The following is a 20701-nucleotide window of genomic DNA, read 5'->3' on the forward strand; positions in this document are numbered from 1 at the left end:
GATAGTCAGAATTCACAGGGGGAAAAAGGGACACTTAGAGAAGTAGTTAATGAGTTTCCTACTAAGTTGTTAAAAGTTTCCTATAAAAGCTATCTAAGAGGGAAAAGCAGAATGACCCTAAGTGGAGAAAGGGAAAAATTCTTCTAAGAGGGGAAAGGCAAAAATTCCACTCTAATTGGAAAAGGGGGAAATTTCTACTCTATTTTTTTCCTCAGCTCTTTGTCCTCAGTACTTCTACATCTTTCAGAATACATGATCACATGTTACAAGATTCATCACAAGTTCACACAAAATACCAATTCATGAATTGAAATAGAAGTTTACAACAGAGAATGTTTATATGCATATCCATTAGGAGTAATCATCTAGCCAAACATCTATCACTTGCCTTCTTTACAGGTTCATAGACAGTTTAAAACCATAGCTAACTTATAAGTGAAGTTTTGTATAGATAAGCCCAGGGAATATTTTATCTTCTGTCATAGCACTTATAACAAATTGATAGTTCCCTTTTTATGACCTTTGGTCAATTGTGTTACAACCTCTTGGAATGTGCTCTGAGTAGGAGAAAGTCTGGTTGCCATCTAAGAGCAAATAACGTGAGATACTTGGGAGACTGGCAGTGTTCTCATTGCAATTTTGATTATCAGAAAAGGATCTAGTAGCAGTCCCGTTATAAAAGAGCTTAATAATCACATACGTAATTTTAGGAATTCTTATAGGATTATCATTAAAACTTACGTCATCTCTTTGTCTGCATAGCATCACTATAAGATAGTACATCTTCGTGTATCTGCAGAGATCTGCTCCAAAGGAGTGTGCTATTGCTTATTGATTATTATATATGTTTAACCATAACAGGAAAAGCATATTAATAGCAGGAATATTTCCTAAAATTATTCCCTCACAGCCTTGCTGAATGAGGGCTCACCTGTCACAGAATATATAATAATCTGAAGCAGGCCATTTCAGGATGATCACCTGCTAGTATATTAGCTTGTCCCATTATGGCTCCTGACAGTTGGTAACATTAAGAGATGTTAAGGAAAAGTTATTGTTACTTCCTGTTATTTTTGTTGTTAGAGGTGGAATTATGTTTGTGTGGGTTTGTTGAAAGATTACTTTCTTGCTTTTTCTAGGGTGTAGTTTCCCTCCTTGTGTTGGTGTTTTCCATCTATTATTCTTTGTAGGGTTGGATTTGGGGAAAGATATTGTGTAAATTTGATTTTGTCATGGAATATCTTGTTTCTCTGTCTATGGTAATTGAGAGTCTTATTGGTTATAGTAGCCTGGGCTGGCATTTGTGTTCTCTTAGGGTCTGTATGACATCTGCCCAGGATCTAGCTTTCATAGTCTCTGGTGAGAAGTCTGGTGTAATTCTGATAGGTTCTCTATATGTTACTTGACTATTTTCCCTTACTGCTTTTAAAATTCTATCTTTGTCTAGTGCATTTGGTGTTTTAATTGTTATGTGATGGGAGGAATTTCTGTTCTGGTCCAGCCTATTTGGAGTTTTGTAGGCTTCTTGTATGTTCATGGGCATCTCTTTCTTTAGGTTAGGGAAGTTTTCTTCTATAATTTTGTTGAAGATATTTACTGGTCCTTTCACTTGGGAATCTTCACTCTCTTCTATACCTCTAATCCTTAGGTTTGGACTTCTCATTATGTCCTGGATTTCATGGATGTTTTGGGTTAGGAGATTTTTGCTTTTTGCTTTTTCTTTGACAGTGGGTCATTGTTTTCTATGGTATCTTCTGCTCCTGAGATTCTCTCCTCTATCTCTTGTATTCTGTTGGTGATACTTGCCTCTATGACTCCTGATCACTTTCATAGGTTTTCTAACACCCGGGTTGTAACCCTTTGTGATTTCTTTATTGTTACTAGATCCAATTTTAGATCTTGGATAGTTTTGCTCATTTCCTTCATCTGTTTGATTGTGTTTTCTTGTAATTCTTAAAGGGATTTTTGTGTAAATCCCTCTTTAAGGGCTTCTAGATGTATACCTGTGTTCTCCTGTATTTCTTTAAGGGAGTTATTTATGTCCTTCTTAAAGTCCTCTATCATCATCATCATGAGAAGTGATATTAGGTATGAATCCTGCTTTTCCGGTGTGATGGTGTATCCATGACTTGCTATGGTGGGAGAATTGGGTTCTGATGATGCTATATAACCTAGGTTTTTATTGCTTATGTTCTTATGCTTGCCTCCTGCCATCTGGTTATCTCTAGTGCTTCCTGCCCTCACTCTCTCTGACTGGACCCTGTCCTTCCTGTGATCCTGGTGGTGTCAGAACTCCACTCAGTTTCTGTGATCCTGTGATCCTGTGATCCTGTGATCCTGAGATCCAAGGTGTATCTGAGCTCCTGGGAATCTAGAACTGTGAGATCCTGGTGTGACCAAGCTCCTGGGATCCTGGGATCCTTTGATTCTGGGCATGTTAGAGCACCTGGGAGTGGGGCTTCTTCTGGATGTTGTGTGACTGGCTGTGGAATTTGTGCCAAGGTCTCCTCAGGGCACCGTCCCAGACAGGAAGGAATCCATGCCACTGGTCTGGTGGAGTTCCTGCCTGCCTGCTTCCCACTGGTCTCAGTAACTCCCAGTGCTGGGACCGATGTTGTGTCCTCTTCACCTCTGATCCTGTGATCCTGGGTGTGTTTGAATGCTGGAAGTGGAGCTTCCTCTGGGTGTTGTGGGACTGGCTGCGGAGTTTGTGGCCAAGGTCTGCTCAGGGCACTGACCCATTTTAAAATCTATTCATGGAGATACCAAGGGCTTAGAGACCACTAGTCTGCCATTTTGGTGGGTTGTTATGGCTTTGTAAACTTTCTTTTCTCATTTGCAGCATGGGTGCAATAATTTGTAACATATAAGTACTTCCAGATTTTTCAAGGTCATATACTAAAGATGTTCATCACAAGCCTTAGCATAGAGCATGTAGTGACCTTGATTAAGGTAAGTATATGACATTTATTTCATTGAATTAAAACTTTATACATGAGAGCAGCCCATGTGTTAGCAAAGCTTCTTTAGAACTTTGAAGAATAATGAAGAGAAGGAGGCCCTCTATACTGTAGCTACGAGGTTATACCCTGCCAGATGAGGCTACACACTGCCAACAGGAAACCTAGAAAGGTGACCGACCAGTTCTAGCCACTGAGCTGTTGGGTGTCTGTGAAGCAGAGAATGACTTCACACTCTTTCTCCTTTTGTAGATTCGCCTAGGTTGGCAGGTTGCAATGACCCAACCACAAACGGCTCCCATTTGTCTTGTGGAAAACCACAATGAACAGCTGACAGTGAACCCGAAAGCCATAGAGATTCTGGACAGGATTTCTCAGCCAGTGGTGGTCGTGGCTATTGTTGGATTGTACCGTACAGGGAAGTCCTATTTGATGAACTGTTTGGCAGGACAGAATCAAGGTGAGTTGCAAGCTGGGAACCAGCCGAAGGTTTGACTGTCTCTGTCACATTTCCTTTATTCTTATTCCCAATTATGACAAAGGACAATGAAACTCCTTTCAGCAAAGATGCTCTCTCACGCTAAATTGCACCCCTTAATTACTGCTTTCCAGTAATCTTTCCTGTGCTCTTCCCTTCCATTCTGTTAAGGAAAGTCTCCCATGAGTGCTCAAGATGGGGCCTTTTGTGATGCCCTAAACAATGGAATCCTTGTGCCTCATTCCCCTGTCTCATATAGCAGGTTCTCTTTTCTCGATATATTTCTATCAGGATAGAAAAGACTTCGAATACTTAAAACTTTAAAAATCTCTGATAGGTAAAGCTAGAGAGACGGTCCAGTGGGTAAGAGTTCTGGTTGGTCATGCAGGCAAGGTTTTGGTCTGCACACCCACATGGTGAGTGAAATTTTGTAGTAACTCAAGCCTGAGAGGATCTGATGCTCGTATTTTGGCTTCAGTGGGCACCAGGCATGTGCACAGTGTGCTTACATCCATGCAGGCAGAATTCTCATATTCATAAAATGAAATATGTGAATCTAAGAATTGTTTATTTAGAAATAAATAAGCCTTGATAAAATTTAAAGAGAATGTTATATCCTTTCATATCTGCACAGTTCTGACTTTAATCATTGTGATTTTAAAAAGTATCTTAACTATTTCGTTTTTCATTTTCTTTTTTTCATGTGTCTCTGTCTTGGAGCCCATGCCATTTCCCCACCATTTTGCAAAAAAATACCTTTGTGGTTGTTGTTGTTTGTTTGTTTATGTGTGTGTTTTATTTTCTTTTGTGTTTTGTTACTGTTTTTTGTATTGTTTGTTTTTTTGAGACTGTCTTGTTGGTTGACTACGGGGTCCTAGTGGCTCTCAAACTGGCAATCCTCCCGTGTATGTCTCCTGCCTATAGTGGTTGCAAGTGTGCACAACCACGGTTGCTCCAAATGCTCTCAGTGCCGCGTTCCAGAGAGCACCATGTTTTCTACCTTGTGGATGCCTCTTTGTTTCCATCTGGAGCCCTTGTGTGGGTTTGTTCTTGTATTAAATGTTCCCTAGAGCTTGAAATGGATGACCTATAAGAGAAGACCTTCTGAGGGGAGATGGGCACCATTTCTGGTTTGCTGAGGGACTCACAACACTCCGTCCATTCCGCAGCTTACATCAGCTCTTAACCAGCATAGCCCCTCTCTGTACTTATCCGAGGCTATGACCAAAACACCCTAGAAGAAACCTTAATGAGGAAGAAGTTATCTTGACTTAGATTTAACTCCACAGTTCTCAGTTCATTGATCTTGGGACCGGCTGCGGGGAAGAGGGAGGCAGAGACAGAGGAAGGGACTGGAGGCCGAGTTATAACCTTCAAAACCCAACTCTAGTTACCTGCATCCTCCACTAGGGTTCAACTCCCAAGGTCTTCAGAATCCCTCACAGTAATGCTGGCAGCTGGGCACTGAGGGTTTAGCACACAAGGCTACCTGAGCAAGACATTCACATCCTGACTGTAATCCTCTTCTCTTCCCTTCAGGCTTCCCTCTGGGCTCCACTGTGCAGTCTCAGACCAAGGGCATCTGGATGTGGTGTGTGCCACAACCCACCAAGCCAGAGCACACCCTGGTCCTCCTGGACACCGAAGGCCTGGGGGATGTGGAAAAGGTAGGATGAGGCTCAGGCTAGCCCTTCTGACCCCTTGTCATCTAACTATGCTATCTGTGAATTCTCACTGAACTGCAACAGCTGAGATAAAGAGTGCTCTGTTTAGACTTCACTCTGAGAAGGTTAGGTGTATCCTAATAGGCAAAACAGGATTTTATTTCTTCCCATTTGGGCAAATGATTTGATAGTTTGATAGACATTTATTCAACAGTTAAAATTCCTGGGTTCTAGGCATAGTAGTTAGATTTTAGTGAACAAAATAAAGATTCTTCCTTCCAAGAAACAACAACAACAATCTACAGGAGAAAGGGCTTGAGTTGTATTCTAGAGATAGAGCCTATATATAATAATCCAAGTTTTCTTTTTTTCCTGGCCACTTAATTCCCAGAAATAACAAGTCTGAGACTAATTATTTATTAATAAATGCTTGCGTCACAAGCTGAAGCTTGTTCTCCAAGTTGCTCTTAATTTATTATCCTTATTATAACCTGCATCAGCTACATGGGTGGTCTTACCTCTGCTTGTCTCCATCTGTCTCCTCAGCATTCTGGGACGAATCTCCCCTTATTCTAACTTGAGTTCAGCTAAGTGACTGGTAAATGTTCATTTCCTCCTCAGATTTCCAGGCAAATCCCTTGACTATTCCCCAGAATCTCTCTCTCACTGCTGGATGTCCCACCTCCTATTTCCTGCCTCAGCTCATTGGCTGTAGGCTTTTTTATTGACAGGTGATGCTTATTAAGAAATTCTACCACAGCCCTTCAAGGCAACCAGCAGGAACATGAGGCATTTGGTCACATCTCCTCCACAACTGTGAAGCAGAGGAACAAAATATGTGTTCAGTTCTCTTCCTCCTTTCCCCTCAGCTTGAGACGCAGCCAATGGAACAGCACCACTCATCTTTAGGATAGGTCTCCCCGTGCTACGTCATCTAGATAACCACTCACAGAAATGCCCAGAGATTTATGTTAAATTCCATCAAGTCAACAATGAAGATTAACCATTGGTTATACATAGAAATAGGACCTCCAGATCATGTAGACTTTTACTTTTATTATTTTAGGAAATTTCGTAACTCATCCCAGAGTGTTTTGTTATAATTCATGTGTCTGTCCAATAGCACGCAGAATCTGTTTTTAAACAACCTTCATCAAAACTTGTTATCTGTTATCCTTTTAGTGGCAGCCGCCCTTAGATGGTGAAGATGCCTCATCTCAGTCTGACCCCACTTCTCTGAGGGCCAATGCTGTTCACTGTCTGTTCACAAACTTAACAACCACTCAGTGCTTTCATTTCAGAAACATATGTTCAAGTTCTTTCTCATATTTATTGGGAGTATTGGATTTGTTTTGCTGTTGGGTTGCATGCTAGCTTTATATGTTTTGAATGTCCCCTGGCAGACATGTGGTTTGCAAACATTGCTCTCCCATTCTGTTTTGTACTTTTGATTGGTTATTTTGGTTTCCAGCAAGAAGCTTTTTAGTAAGGTTCTGCCCTACTTGTCTAATTTTGGTTTTATTTCCAGTACTTTTTGTGTCATAGCTAACAATGTTATTTTCCATATTAATAACTGGGAACCCAATTTTTCTTTTTAGTTTTTCATGCTTTTTGTTAAATTTATTATGTAACTGAAATGTTATAGATTTTTGTCCCATATCTTCTGAAGTGCCGCCCTTCTCGGGACATTAGTAACCAGCACTGTGTTATTTCTATTCAACTTTTTAAGATTCACATGTGAGTTGGATCTTGTGGTGTTTGTCTTTCTGTCCTCGGTCATTCTGTTTTCCTAGATGCATGCTATACTCATTCACACATTTCTACCACACGATTCTTTCCTTCCCTTTTTCCTTCCTTCCTTCCATTCTTTCTTGTCTGTCTGTCCTTCCTTCTTGTCTGTTTTTATTTCCTTCCTTTCTTCCTGTCTGTCTTTTCCTTCTTTCCTTCTTTCCTTCTTTCCTTCTTTCCTTCTTTCCTTCTTTCCTTCTTTCCTTCTTTCCTTCCTTCCTTCCTTCCTGTCTGTCCTTCCTTCTCTTCTTCCTTCCTGTCTCTGTCATTTTCCTTCTTTCCTTCCCATCTTGCATTTCTATCTCCATTCCTTTTCATTTCTCTCTCTTCCTCCTTCTCTCTCCCTCTCTCCCTCTCTCTCTCCCTCCCTCTTTCCCCCTCCCTCTCCCTCCCTCTTTTCCCCTCCCTCCCTCCCTCCTTCCCTCCCTCCCTCCCTCCCTCCCTCCCTCCCTTCCTTCCTTCCTTCCTTCCTTCCTTTCTTCCTTCCTTCCTTCCTTTCTTCCTTCCTGTCTGTTTCAGAGTGCATTGCACATGTTTGCTATGTTTTCTTTATCCACATCTATGTCATGATGAGTCCAGGTCTCTGCTGTTGAGAGCTGCAGCTGTTCTGTTGGATGCTGTTCTCACTGCCTTCCATCTACACACGGCTGGAGTTGCTGTACTTAGTTTCACATCTTTTATTTTATCTCTATTTTTGCTGACTTGGGTATAGTGTGCATAGGATCTAATTTCGCTTTCTGCATGTGGATGCCCTTTCCCCAGCATTTGTTGTTGAAGACAGTGTCTTCCTGCTTTGTGTGTACTTGACAACCCTGGCCAAGATCAGTTGACAGGTAACTCATGGGTCTACACTGGGGCCTCCTATTCTGTCCCATTAGTGTATAACCTTGTTTTTGTTGTTATCATACTTTAAAAATACTCATTGATACATGTTAATTGTATAAGTGAATGGGAGTCACCATGATAATCCAAGACAGACAGTGTCCACTGCAATCTCCATTTGCTCCTCTTGTATTATCTGTTAATAGCACTTTGAAAAAGGTTTTCATTTAAACCATGCTGTTCTGATTACTAGAGCCTGATTTATTTTATTATTTATTACTAATTTATTTTTAAATCATGATGTGTGTTGCTGTACTTGGTAAAGCTTAATTTTGTTAAATGTGGTGTGTGTTCTAGGGCACCAGCTGTGGTTCTACATCCTCCAATTCCTTCTCCTCCTCATGATGTCCAGATCTGCACACTGGACTGGAAAAATCAAGGGGAGTCCAGAATTGGTTGGGTTCTGCAGGACTCTGGTCTAACTGGGAGTGAGGGGGTGTAAAGTTCTCCAAGGATCTTGGTGTTACAGCTCTTTTGGGTGAAGGCCTTCTCTGATGATTTTGGATCAAATACCTCTTAGGCAATTTCAGCTTGAACACATACCTTTATTTGGAGTTGGGGATGGGCTTGAAAGCATACACTTTAGTCAAGATGAACCAGGCGTATATATGGACCTTGGAGAGTGGGAAGGAGTTTTTAGGGCAAATGAAAATCATTGGTTAGGGTTTAAAGTTCTTTGAGTACCCCATTTGCATGGAGATGCATTTCAGGAACCCAAGGTGCTTGCTGGGTGGGTTCTGATAGGAGTTTGGGGGAGAAATTTAGTAGGTCTTCTTAGGACTACTCAGCCTCCCTCAGGTAGAGGGTGTGGGGAGTAGGGATCACCAGACAAGGTCAGAGAAGGGGAAACCCTGCTGGTAAAAGAAGTCCTCCATTTTGCACCAGGCTCCAATGATCTATTCTAAGGAAATTACCCTGTTACTAAATCCTAATTAGTGGAATAACTTGGGCACAGATGCTCTTAGGCCTTGGTCTTAAAAAGTACTGTAGGACTCTAACTTGGGGCCATGGTTCAGTTTGCATATCTGGAATAATACCTTGGTTGATCAGTCCTCCTGGGCTATATGCTTAATAAACTATCCCTGTCTGATTGAGACCAATGTTCATGCTGGTTTCTGAGATGACTCCATGGACACCAACATTTTTATGTTCTGTCCATTTGACTTCAATTTCATTATACCCTTGTTATTAATAGCTGAGTAATATTCCATTGTGTAAACAAACCATATTTTCTTTATCCATTCTTTGTTTGAGGAACATGTTGGTGGTTTCCAGTCTCTGACTATTATGAATAAATCTGCTATGAACATAGTTGAACAAAGGTCGTTTTGGTATGGTGGAGCATCTTTTGGGTATATGCTGTGGAGTGGTATAGCTGAGCCTTGAGGTAGAACTATTCCCAGTTTTCTGATCAACCCCCATATTGGTTTCCAAAATGGTTGTGCATGTTTATACCCCCACCGGCAATGGAGGAGTGTTTCCCTTGCTCCGCATCCTCACCAGCATGTACTGTCCCTTGAATTTTTTATCTTAGCCATTCTGAAAGGTATAAGATGGAATCTCAGAGTCATTTTGATTTACCTTTCTTTATGACTATGGACATTGACCATTTCTTTAATTGCTTATTGGCCATTAGAGATTCCTCTGTTGAGAATTCATTATTTCAGTCTGTACTCCATTTTCAAATTAGGTTATTTGGTTTGTTCATGTTGAATTTCTTGAGTTCTTTATATATTTGATACATTATCCTTCTGTCAGATGTATGGCTTGTAAAGCTTTTTTCCTATTCTGTAGGTTGCCATTTTGTACCCTTTGCCTTACAGAAGCTTTGAGTTTCATGAGATCACATTTATTGATTGTTGGTCTTAGTGCCTGAGCTGTTGGTATTTTGTTTAGAAAATTGTCTCCTGAAAAACTTGTTCAAGGATATTCCCTACTTTCTCTTCTCTTAGATTTAGTGTATCCAATTTTATGTTAAGGTCTTTGATCCATTTGAACATGAGTTTTGTGCACTATTTGTGTTCTTCTTAATGCACCATTTGTTGAAGATGCTTTATTTTTTTCCATTGTATGGTTTTGGTTTCCTTGTATAAGACCAAGTGTCTGTAGGTGTGTGGATTTATTTCTTTGTCTTTGATTCTATTCTACTGATCAGTCTGACTGTTTTTATGGCAATATCACACGGGGTTTAATACTATTTCTCTGTAGTACAAGTAGAAATCAGGAGTGGTGATACTTCCATAAGTTATTTGATTCAACAGAACTGTTTTTGCTATCTTGGGTTTTTTATTTTTCATATGAATTTGAGAATCATTTAAAGGTTTGGAAAGAACAGTGTTGTAATTTTGATGGGAACTTCAGTGAATCTGTAGATTGCTTTTGGTAAGATGGCCATTTTCACTACGTTAAGTCTTACCAAACCATGAGCATGGGAAATCTTTCCATCTTCTGATACTTTCCTCAGTTTTTTTCTTCAAAGACTTAACATTTTTGTCATACATGTCTTTCACTTGCTTTGTTAGAGTCACACCAAGATATTTTGTATTATGAAAGGATATTGTGAAAGGTAGTGTTTTCCTATTTATTTTCTCAGGCTGTCATTTGTAAAAGAGGGCTACTGATTTACTGTGGTTAACCTTGCTCCCATTCACTTCACGGAAAGTGTTTATCATCCGTTTACATTCCCTAGTGGGATTTTTTGGGCCCCTTACATGTACTGCTATATCATCTACAAATAACAGTATTTTGACATCTTCCTTTTCAATTTGTATCCCCTTGATCTCATTTAGTTTTCTTATTGGTTTAGGTAGAACTACAGGCTCTATATTTAATAGATATGGAGAGAGTGAAGAGCCTTGTCTTGTTCCTTGGTAGAATTGCTTTAAGTTTGTCTCCATTTAATTTGATGTTGTCTATTGTCTTGTTGCATATTATTTATATTGTGTTTTGGTATGGGCCTTGTACCCCTGATATCTTCAAGACTTTTATCTTGAAGTGATGTTAGATTTTGTCAAAAGCTATTTCAGCATCTAATGATGTGGTGATAGGTTTTTTCTTTCAGTATGTTTATATGATATATCACCTTGATTGATTTTTGTATGTTGAACCATCCCTGCATCTCTGGGATGAAGCCTATTTGATCATGCTGGATAATATTTTTGATGTGTTCTTGGATTAGGTTTGCATGTATTTTATTGATTATTTCCCCATCAACTTTACTAAGGGAAATTGGTCTGAAATTCTTACTTTGTTGAGTCTTTGTGTGGATTAGGTATCAGGGTGATGGTGACCTTTAGAATGAGTTTGGCAATTTTCTTTCTGTTTTCATTTTGTGGAATAGTTTGAGGAGTGTTGGTATTAGCTCATCTTTGAAATTTTGTTTGAATTCTGCACTAAAACCATCTGTCCCGTCAGTATATCAATACAAATACAATATTTCTTCTATTGTATTTTCTATACATGAGATTCCCTCTTCAATCTCTTGTAGTCTGTTGGTGATGTTTTCATCTGTTCCTGTTCTCTTCCCTGGGTTTTCCATCTACAGATTTCCTTCAGTTTGTGTTTCCTTTACTACTTCTATTTTCATTTCCAGGTCTTGAACAGTTGTATTCATTTCCTATTCACAAAGCACTATCTATAAATTGTTGTTCTTAGAGTCTGTGTGATAACAGATCTGAATACTGTCAAGAAAGTCTTTCGGTGCAAATGAGTTTAAGATTATTCTCCCCTGCCCTCTCGCCAATGAAATTTAGGGTGCCTATGTAGTGGGAAAAGATTAAAATATAGTACTGCCCCACCAGGCCTCTACTCCATGTCCTGGCAGGTCTCTCTCTCCTGCCCAGCACCCACTTTTTCCAAGTATCTGGCAAAGCATGACTCTTAAAACTTGAATAATTAATCAAATATATTTATGTATATGAAACTCCCAATTACATAATGCTAATTTACAATGATCAAGTTTTATACCAATATTTCTAACTTCTCAGCACACCAGAAGCACATCTGACACCGTCTGGATCTACAGGTCTCCTCTTCCGCTCCCTCGAGCAGCTCCCAATCTCCTTTCTCCTCAGCCCCTCCTTCTCTTAGCTCTTGCTTCTCTCTCCCCTCCAATCACTGGCCTCTCACTGCCTCAATGTGAATGATAGGAAATATCTTGCGTCATGCCTGATCTTACATTGAAGTCCTTGCTCAACTTGTAGTTATTGTTCTGTGCAGGGTAATATAGATTCTACCAAGTTTCTCAGGCTTAAATTCTTTCTTTAGACAGGTAAAGGGCTTTTGCTCCTCCTGCTTTGGCCCCCAGAGTAACAAGGCTACAAGACCATCCCATATCCCTTCTGAGGAGTGCTCTCTTCAGCCCTTTGCCTTCATGTATCTTCCAGGGTGATCCTAAGAATGACTCCTGGATCTTCGCCCTTGGTGTGCTACTGAGTAGCACCTTTGTCTACAACAGCATGCACACCATCAACCACCAGGCCCTGGAGCAGCTGAGGTATCCTTCCGGGAACTGAGCCACCATGTGTCACTGAGTGCTCTGGAATGAATATGGAGTCCCTGCCCTGCCCTGTCACTATATGGCATTTGTTGGGGTAGAGCTGAGTGTTCAGAATGATTTATTTTAGCAAAATAATCCTGAGTGTGTGTGTGAAGTCTCTATTCCTTAGCCAAATGCCAGTTATGTCACAGAACTCACTGAGCTGATCAGAGCAAAGTCTTCCCCAAATCCTGATGGAATAAAGAATTCCACAGAGTTTGTGAGTTTCTTTCCAGACTTTGTCTGGGCTGTTCGGGATTTTACACTGGAGCTGAAGTTAAATGGGGAAGAAATCACAAGTGATGGGTACCTGGAGAATGCCCTGAAGCTGATCCCAGGTACATGAAGACTGGGGTGGGATGGCTGGGGAGGGCGTGCTTGCATGGGGAGGCTGGGGAGGAGTTTCATCTGCTGTGTGGCTCCCATTCTCTGTGGAGTCCTTCTGAATTCCCAAAGGGATGGAGGTCTGCAGAACTGCTGATAGGTCATTGACTGATAATGTCTGGGAAGTTTAATTTCATTTGGGAAGAATAGATCCTAGAGCACAGCAAAGTTATTCAAGGCAACATTCTTTTCATTTTGTACTTTAGCATCTAGAGTCAATGCACATAACTTACCAAAGTCCATATGTTTGTATTGTTGTTTTTGTGTCTGCCTTCCATTAAAAAACCATTGACTGCCTAATTTTTATTCATGAATATATTGTATGTAGCCCATCTTAAAAAATATTTCATGGAGTTATGTATCATTCTCCTTTTGGAGGAACATAGGATTTTAAATGCTGGTTTGATTATGTTGTCTGCAAAACCAGCAGCTATAGATGTGTCTTCTCAGGTTATGCCTTCTCCATAGTCATCATAGTTTTCCCTGTCTATTTGACTGTCATAGCTATCCATTTTTATTCATGCTACAGTGTCGGGGTCAGTTATATTCATGGTCTGGAAACCATTTGCATTGGCACTGTCAGCCAAGTGTGAAGCTGATGGAGCCTTGTGAGTTTCACCAGTTCTGAAACGCTCACTGATCTCATTTTCTGTCTGCTTTCTCTTCACACTGGACATGTAGTAAGGAGAGGGCAGCCCATGAAACCAGCACACTCATTCATCTTGGGGTATTTCAGGAGTATGCAGTCTTACAATTTACATATGATCTTCAACTATTGTTTAATTGTAAACAAGTTGTCACGGGTATCCCTAGCTGGTTGGTTATTGCTGTGTAGACCAGATGGGCTGGCTTGGAGCTCACAGCATATCTCCTGCCTCTGCCTCCTGTGTATCCGGATTAAAGATGTGTGCCATAACCTACTAGCCTTCCCTACCTTCCTTCTTTGCTCTCTCCCTCCTCCCCTTTTGTCTTCCTTCCTCCCTCTCTCTTTCTTTGGTCTCTGGAAGACAAGGTATCACATTATAGATTCTGCTAGCTTGGAATACCCTATGTAGACCATGGCAGTCTCAAACTCCTAGAGATCCTCTTATAATTTTTGATCAAAAGTGTTAACAGCACTGTATACAATTTTGACAAAACACTTCCTTGTTGAACTTGAGCTTTGTAAGATACTATAGAACACATGTAGGCACTAAGGCAGCAGTTACTCAGTGGAGCAGATGATACATCTATCACCTCACATTGCTAACTTTTGTGAACAGCTAAAATTGATTCAGGAAAAATCCACAATATATGGGTCAGGAGGTGACTCCCTACTTAAAGCAGTGTCACAGACGTGTGAGGACTAGAGGTGAGATCTTCAGAATTACTTCATAGCTGGGTTGGTATGATAGTCTACCTTCAATCCAGTGTATAGGCCAAGGACACAGGAAAGCCCTGGAGCATGCTGGGTAGCAAGACTGGCAGCAGTGGAAAGTTCAACTTCACTTGAGAGACCCTTCATCAGTAAGGTGGAGAGTGACTGGAGAGTACTGTTTCCACATGCACCCACACACAAGCAGACATACATACACAACACACACATATACAACACATACATGCACAGTTTCATGAAGTTCTATCTTAATGTTACTCATGAGACTTATGTACCCTACCTGTGTCCATAGCCCCCCTTCCGTCCTTACTTTTACTTTCTATGAATGTATATTTGACTTTTACAAAAATGAGTTCTGTTAGCCTTAAAGTAGTTTTCCTTAGTAACCATGGAATTGATCTTAGGTTTGCTAATGTTGCTGTTTTTAATAATTCATTACCCTTTATTCGTGCCTCTGGTTTTTGGTCCCACAACTATTTTTCTACAAGGAGTGACTAGGCCAGAAATCACCTTTAGACTCTTGTCATTCAGTCAACAGGATACACAGCTACAGTATGCTTGACATCATGTTCAGATCTGTGGGTTTCAGCCATATGCTTCTTCACTGAAGTCAAATGACTCCTGAAATATTTCATCAGACTTCACCAAGTACAAACTTGCTATACTTTTGACATGCAAAGAAGTGTTGATGCTATGGGAGAGTCCATAGTGCAGAACATTTCACATAGACCAGGGCCTCCTTCACTGTCCTCTGTGCTGACTCCTGTTGTTTTGTGTTTGCTCTGACACTAGGCGACCGTCCCAGAATCCAAGCTTCCAATTTGTCCAGGGAATGCATCAGATGTTTCTTTCCTAAGCGGAAATGTTTTGTCTTTGACTGGCCAACGAATGACAAAGAACTCTTACAAAAACTTGACACTATCTCAGAAGACCAACTGGATCCTAAGTTTAGGGAAGGAACAAAGGCTTTTGTTTCTTACATCTTCACTTATGCCAAGATCAAGACCCTCAGAGAAGGAATTAAAGTCACTGGGAATCGTGAGTTTTTGGTTTGTTTGTTTGGTTGGTTTTTGTTTTTGTTTCTAAATCACACTTCTGTAAAGACTGGTATATGTTGAGGTTCTTAGCATGTATGTTTTTAAAAATTACATATAAAATGTTAGTATTCATGTATCCCTACTCTAAAATGTATATATTTTACAACTGTAGATTAGAAATTCTTCTTTAAAAATGCAGACTACATCATTAGTTTCTACAGTTGCAACATACCTGTATAAAATTCTCAACTGATAGTAAAACACCAGAGAAAAGGTACTTAATCTGTTACAGAAATAATTTTTAAATCACTAAAGCTGATATCTTGTATTTTCAAAGGTGATGTCTTGTATATTACATTTTGGAATGACAATATGAAATGTTATTTGGAAATTGAAATATTTCCAATATAAATACTAGTATTAAACAAACCTATACTTTTTAGAATTAGCCACAGAAATAATAAGATATGCCTTTCCTTGTTAGTTTATGTATTTGCTTTCCTTCAAAGTTTTAAATGTAAAATTATGTTTTCATGGACAGTTGAATTTATTAGGTGAAGACAGATACGATTTTTTTAAACATTCTAAACTAGAAAACAAAAGAAAGTGCCAACAGGAAAAAGAAAAGCTTGCTGAAGGAGATTGTGTGTGTGCATGTGTGCAAGTGTGCGTGCGTGTATGTATGTGTGTGTGTGTGTGTGTGTATGAGTATGCATGTGAGGTTGTAAGAGATTTAGAAATACAGTCTTAAAATCTTAGATCCCATTCAGTTATAACCTTTTATTTGTTCCTTAAAACTCCTGCTTCACAAAGGTCTGGGGACTCTGGTGACAACCTATGTGGATGCCATCAACAGTGGAGCGGTGCCTTGTCTGGATGATGCAGTGACAACTCTGGCCCAGCGTGAGAACTCAGCAGCTGTGCAGAAGGCAGCCGACCACTACAGTGAGCAGATGGCCCAGCGACTGAGGCTTCCCACAGACACGCTCCAGGAGCTGCTGGATGTGCACACAGCCTGTGAGAAGGAAGCCATTGCTGTCTTCATGGAGCACTCCTTCAAGGACGAAAATCAGCAGTTCCTGAAGGAGCTGGTGGTAATCTGCTGATGTCATTAATTGTCATGGCTCTACCCCTTCAACACTGTAGTGTTGATGAGCCTCCATTGGCCATAGGTGTATTTATTATTCAGAGATATGTGCTTCAGAGTATCATGATGACTATAGTTATGAAAAATTGCATGTCCCCTTCCCAAAATTTCAGTCTAGTAATGTCTAACAGATGCAATAATGAGTATACAGTGTTCTAAATCCTTCACCCAGTTAATGTTTGTGGATTGTGATCCTGCCCAGGACATCTATAGTGCATCTTTCAACTTGCTATATTCTTCTGTTCCTAAGACAGTGTTTTTCAGGGGAGTCTCACTATAGCCCACCATTCTTCTATTGTTACTTGCTATATCATTGTATCCTTGAAGATAGAATTCCAGGATGTGATACCCCCAAGGAACCTGCGATGTTAGGATGCAGCCCCATCTCTTTACAGACGGCCTTAAGGACCAGGAACCTCAAGAACATTTAGTGTGGTCTTCCACCGCCTTTTGAGCATCTGAGTTCATGTTTTAGCTGCTCACACTCCCTTGAGATCTTATTACACTGTAATGCTTTCTCATGGGAAATAGGTTGACTCTTCTATGACATTTCTTGGAATTTTATCCCTTATGTTCCTTCAATTGAGTCAAATCTCTGTACACTTCCCTTGTAGGAATTATTAGGTGAGAAGAAAGTGCTTTTCCTTTTGAAGAATGAAGAGGTATCTGATAGATACTGCAAGGAAGAACTGGATAATCTTTCAAAGGATTTTATGGAAAATATCTCAACATATTCTGTTCCTGGAGGACACAGGCTCTACATGGACATGAGGGAGAAGATTGAGCATGACTACTGGCAGATTCCCCGGAAAGGGGTGAAGGTGAGGAGCAGGGAGCACGGGGATGGGGTGAAGGTGAGGAGCAGGGAGCACGGGGATGGGGTGAAGGTGAGGAGCAGGGAGCACAGGAGCATATCACAGAGGGAAGGGCATGTCATAAAACATGAACACACAACACTGCTTAAGAGGAATAGGATAACATGAAGATAGCCTGGCACCTTTAGCTTTATGTTGGCATTGGTGACCAAGATCAGGGTTTTGCGATGCAAGGCAAGTGCTTTACTAGAACTATGCTTGGTGCAAACTGGCTATTTATTATGAATTCTAAATTCATACTATATTTAGAAATATTCATATAAAGCATTCTGAGTGATAACTTTCTAAGTCTGTCAGGATGGTCTACTTATGGAGTAGTAAGTGTAATAACACAGCTAAAATATTACTCTGTTATTGCCAGTGATACCATTGTAAGTACTTTCTTTAGACCTTTCTTTAGTTATTTAAACACTCTGAGCAATGCCCCCTCAACTGTAGACAGTTACACATCTCTACCACAAGGTCCAGTCAGCTAAAGTGACTTGCCTGTGAATATACCTAGCAAGAGCAGAAGGAAGCAGCTCCCATGCAATCATGCAGTATTTTACAGTGAGATACAATATCAGAAGGCACCATAGGTTGCAGCATGCACAGCTACACATGACACAGTCAGGCTGCATCTGAGCAGAGGCAGGAGTCTCTAGCAGAGGTCACTGGAGGGAGCCACAGGTCAGGGAGTATCCCAGACCACTGAAGAGCCTGGGCCATCTACAGACTTCACTATGTCCTTTAACAATGAGACACAGACAGGACTCTGTTGAGTCTCACGGATATTCTCTCAGGATTTACCAGGGTTCTTTGCTCCCTCTTGCTCCTGCAGGCAAGCGAAGTCTTCCAGAGCTTTCTGCAGTCACAGGCCATCATTGAGAGTTCCATCCTGCAGGCAGATACAGCCCTCACTGCTGGAGAGAAGGCCATTGCAGGTACAGGAACATGCCTCTTGGCTCTCAGAAGAGGTCAGATTCCTACTGTGGCTTCCTGATAGTAGCCATAGTAAACCCATGGCAAGATCAGCAGCTTTCCATGTTTCTGTAGACGTCCACTCTGGAAGCCACAGACAGTCCTGGCTCTGCTTCAGTCACATGGGCAGGGTCTTCTCCATCAGCCTCAGAAATATGCTCCAGGTGCGGACCAGGGTGGAGTCTGGATTCCTATGCTTCCTTTCAGATTAGAATTGCTCTCTGGGTTCTGGAATGTTGACATTTTACTTGACCCATCACTTTCTTCTCTCCCTGAATCGTCCTGGGCAGAGGAGCGAGCCCAGAAGGAGGCAGCTGAGAAGGAGCAGGAGCTGCTAAGACAGAAGCAGAAGGAGCAGCAGGAGTTGATGGAGGCTCAGGAGAAAAGTCACAAGGAAAACCTAGAGCAACTGAGAAAGAAGCTGGTGCAGGAGAGAGAGCAGCTCATCAAAGACCAAAATATGATGCTGGAGAAGCAGCTGCAGGTAGGGCTCCTCATCCTCCTGGTGGTTCTCGTACCCAGGCAGCGGGAGAAAGTTGTCAGCCAGGTCAGGAGAGAAACATGATCAGAGTATATTATTGCTAAGGAGTTTCTCTTCCCATGTGTTATTTTTGATGTAGTCTTTGAATTTTGCTCTTTATGTAGACTCTGGAGACATCTGGTTTTCTTTTGCTCCTTTGGGGTATTAATGACTGTAGTGATTTGGCTTACAGACTTGGGATATTTAATAATGATCTTATTAGGGTTCACTAAACTAACATCCCAACCAAGCAGTGCACTAATGCCTGCAACTGGTCTGGGTTGTCCAGATCATTAGGAACCTTACTGCCCCCCACAATTCCATCCGCCCCACTCCAGCCTCCCCAGGATGATCTACACTGACATTAAATGACATTGACATTTCAGATTGGAAATGTCCAATCTGAAAGGCACAGTGAAGTAGCAGCTTCTGCAGGTTCTGCACCTGTCCCCAGGGTAGACAGCCTGCTTGAAGAAGCACATGACATTGGAGCAATTCCCATTGCGAATTGGTAATTGACTTCTTAATCATCTAATGAGTTGCCACCATCTGCATGTTAGAGTTGTCACACTGTCTCCATGGGTTGAGCTCTGTGTGATCAGGCTGGTGACATTTTTTGTGGGCATGAGCGTAAGCACATCTTCACAACTCTGCTAGCATCACAGCCAAAACAAACATGGTGGATCAAGATTAAAGTTTCAACTCTGCTTCCTCATAATGTGTAGGTCTAACTTTGGTGCATCTTCTTCATGATTAAGGAAAGTTTTTAGGAATACATTAAGGACCACTTGCTAAAGTTTTGCAACTATAATTCGTGCAATGTTGGAACTGGACAATACTTCTCTGCCATGTTCACTGTTTTAGGATCAAAAGGCTTTCCTTGAGGAAGGGTTTAAGAAGAAAGCTGATGAAATGAATGGAGAGATAAAACGACTGAGACATAACATCGAGGATATGAAACAAAACACTGGTTCAGTTGTGGACCATATCGTAAGAGGATTTGCTACAGTTTTATCTGCTCCCGTTTTACTGGTTGCAGGGGCTATACAAGGTATTGCTTCACTTTTCAGGAAGTGATAAAATGTGATATGCACTTTGTTTTATTTTAAAGCTGTCTCTTTTCCTTTTTACTCAGTGAAGTTTAAACATAAAAGTGATTAGAGGTCATCTGTGCCCTGCCCACATCAGATAGAACATCCTCATATATGTCTGCACAGACAGTGTTTGTCTTTAGAGAAAACATTTTTGAAACCATTCCAATGGAAGCTATGTAATTAGTAATTACATGTGATTACTGTTGGCCAATTTGACTGGATATAGAATCAGCTAGGAGACAGGGTTTTCTGCACTACTATGAGGACCATGTAGCCCAGGTTAGCTTGTAGGGGATTATCTCAGGTTAATATGGTAGGTAACCCATCCTATGTGTGGGCAACACCATTCCTGTGGACTGAAGTCACAGTAGAAAGATGAAAGGAAACCGGCCCTACCACTTGTGTCTTCCTGGCTGTGGATGCCATGCAACAAGCCAGGCTCGACTTCTCCCAGAATGGATTCTCCATCCTTGACAGAATGGATCATCATGATACATGGACTGCAACAAACCCTTTATTAAGTGCTTTTGTGAGGGTATTTTATCACAACAAGAGGAAAAGTCATTGATATCATAATGGTGAGAAGCCTAGAAACTATTTAAAGGTCACTGAGTTAGATTGGCAATAAATTTTAATATGGCTTGATCTTGTAGTACTATATAGTCAAGAAACAAATGTCAGTTAAGCTATCTGTATATTGATCTAAACTGAGCTAAACTATATTTTAAAAATAAAATCAAAACACCATACAACTGTGTGATTATTATTAGAAATGTTTCTATCCCATGCAAACAAACAAGAACACAAACGAAGTGTCCTTTGAAGATTAATAAAAGGCGTGATCTACTGGCTTCATCTCCGGAGAGTATGTTGGAGTCAAAAGTTGAAGCGATGCATGCATTCCATGCCATTCTCATTCTTACACATTTCATGAACAATGCTGGGAAAGTATATTTATATTTAAAGATAGTAACAATAAGTTAAAACTCACTAGTGCACA

At 40.8% G+C, this 20701-nt stretch overlaps 2 protein-coding genes across 4 annotated transcripts in view; both read left to right on the forward strand.

The window, feature by feature from the left end:
• LOC127696625 (guanylate-binding protein 6-like) overlaps positions 1-20458 on the forward strand; it is a 76876-nt gene extending 56418 nt beyond the window's left edge. For all 3 annotated transcript variants that reach the window (XM_052199464.1, XM_052199463.1, XM_052199465.1), the window contains 10 exons: positions 3213-3420; positions 4978-5105; positions 12158-12267; positions 12451-12647; positions 14861-15106; positions 15919-16199; positions 16867-17073; positions 17948-18050; positions 18378-18571; positions 19472-20458. In XM_052199464.1, the coding sequence (XP_052055424.1) occupies positions 3237-3420; positions 4978-5105; positions 12158-12267; positions 12451-12647; positions 14861-15106; positions 15919-16199; positions 16867-17073; positions 17948-18050; positions 18378-18571; positions 19472-19684 (1863 nt within the window). In that variant the 5' untranslated portion in view covers positions 3213-3236 and the 3' untranslated portion in view covers positions 19685-20458. The remainder of the gene's footprint in view (positions 1-3212; positions 3421-4977; positions 5106-12157; positions 12268-12450; positions 12648-14860; positions 15107-15918; positions 16200-16866; positions 17074-17947; positions 18051-18377; positions 18572-19471) is intronic.
• Positions 1-20701, forward strand: part of LOC127696630 (guanylate-binding protein 6-like) — a 208950-nt gene that overhangs the window by 22837 nt on the left and 165412 nt on the right. The gene's annotated exons all lie outside the window — the stretch shown is intronic.

Source organism: Apodemus sylvaticus, chromosome 11, assembly GCF_947179515.1.
Source record: "Apodemus sylvaticus chromosome 11, mApoSyl1.1, whole genome shotgun sequence".
Lineage (NCBI taxonomy): Eukaryota > Metazoa > Chordata > Mammalia > Rodentia > Muridae > Apodemus > Apodemus sylvaticus.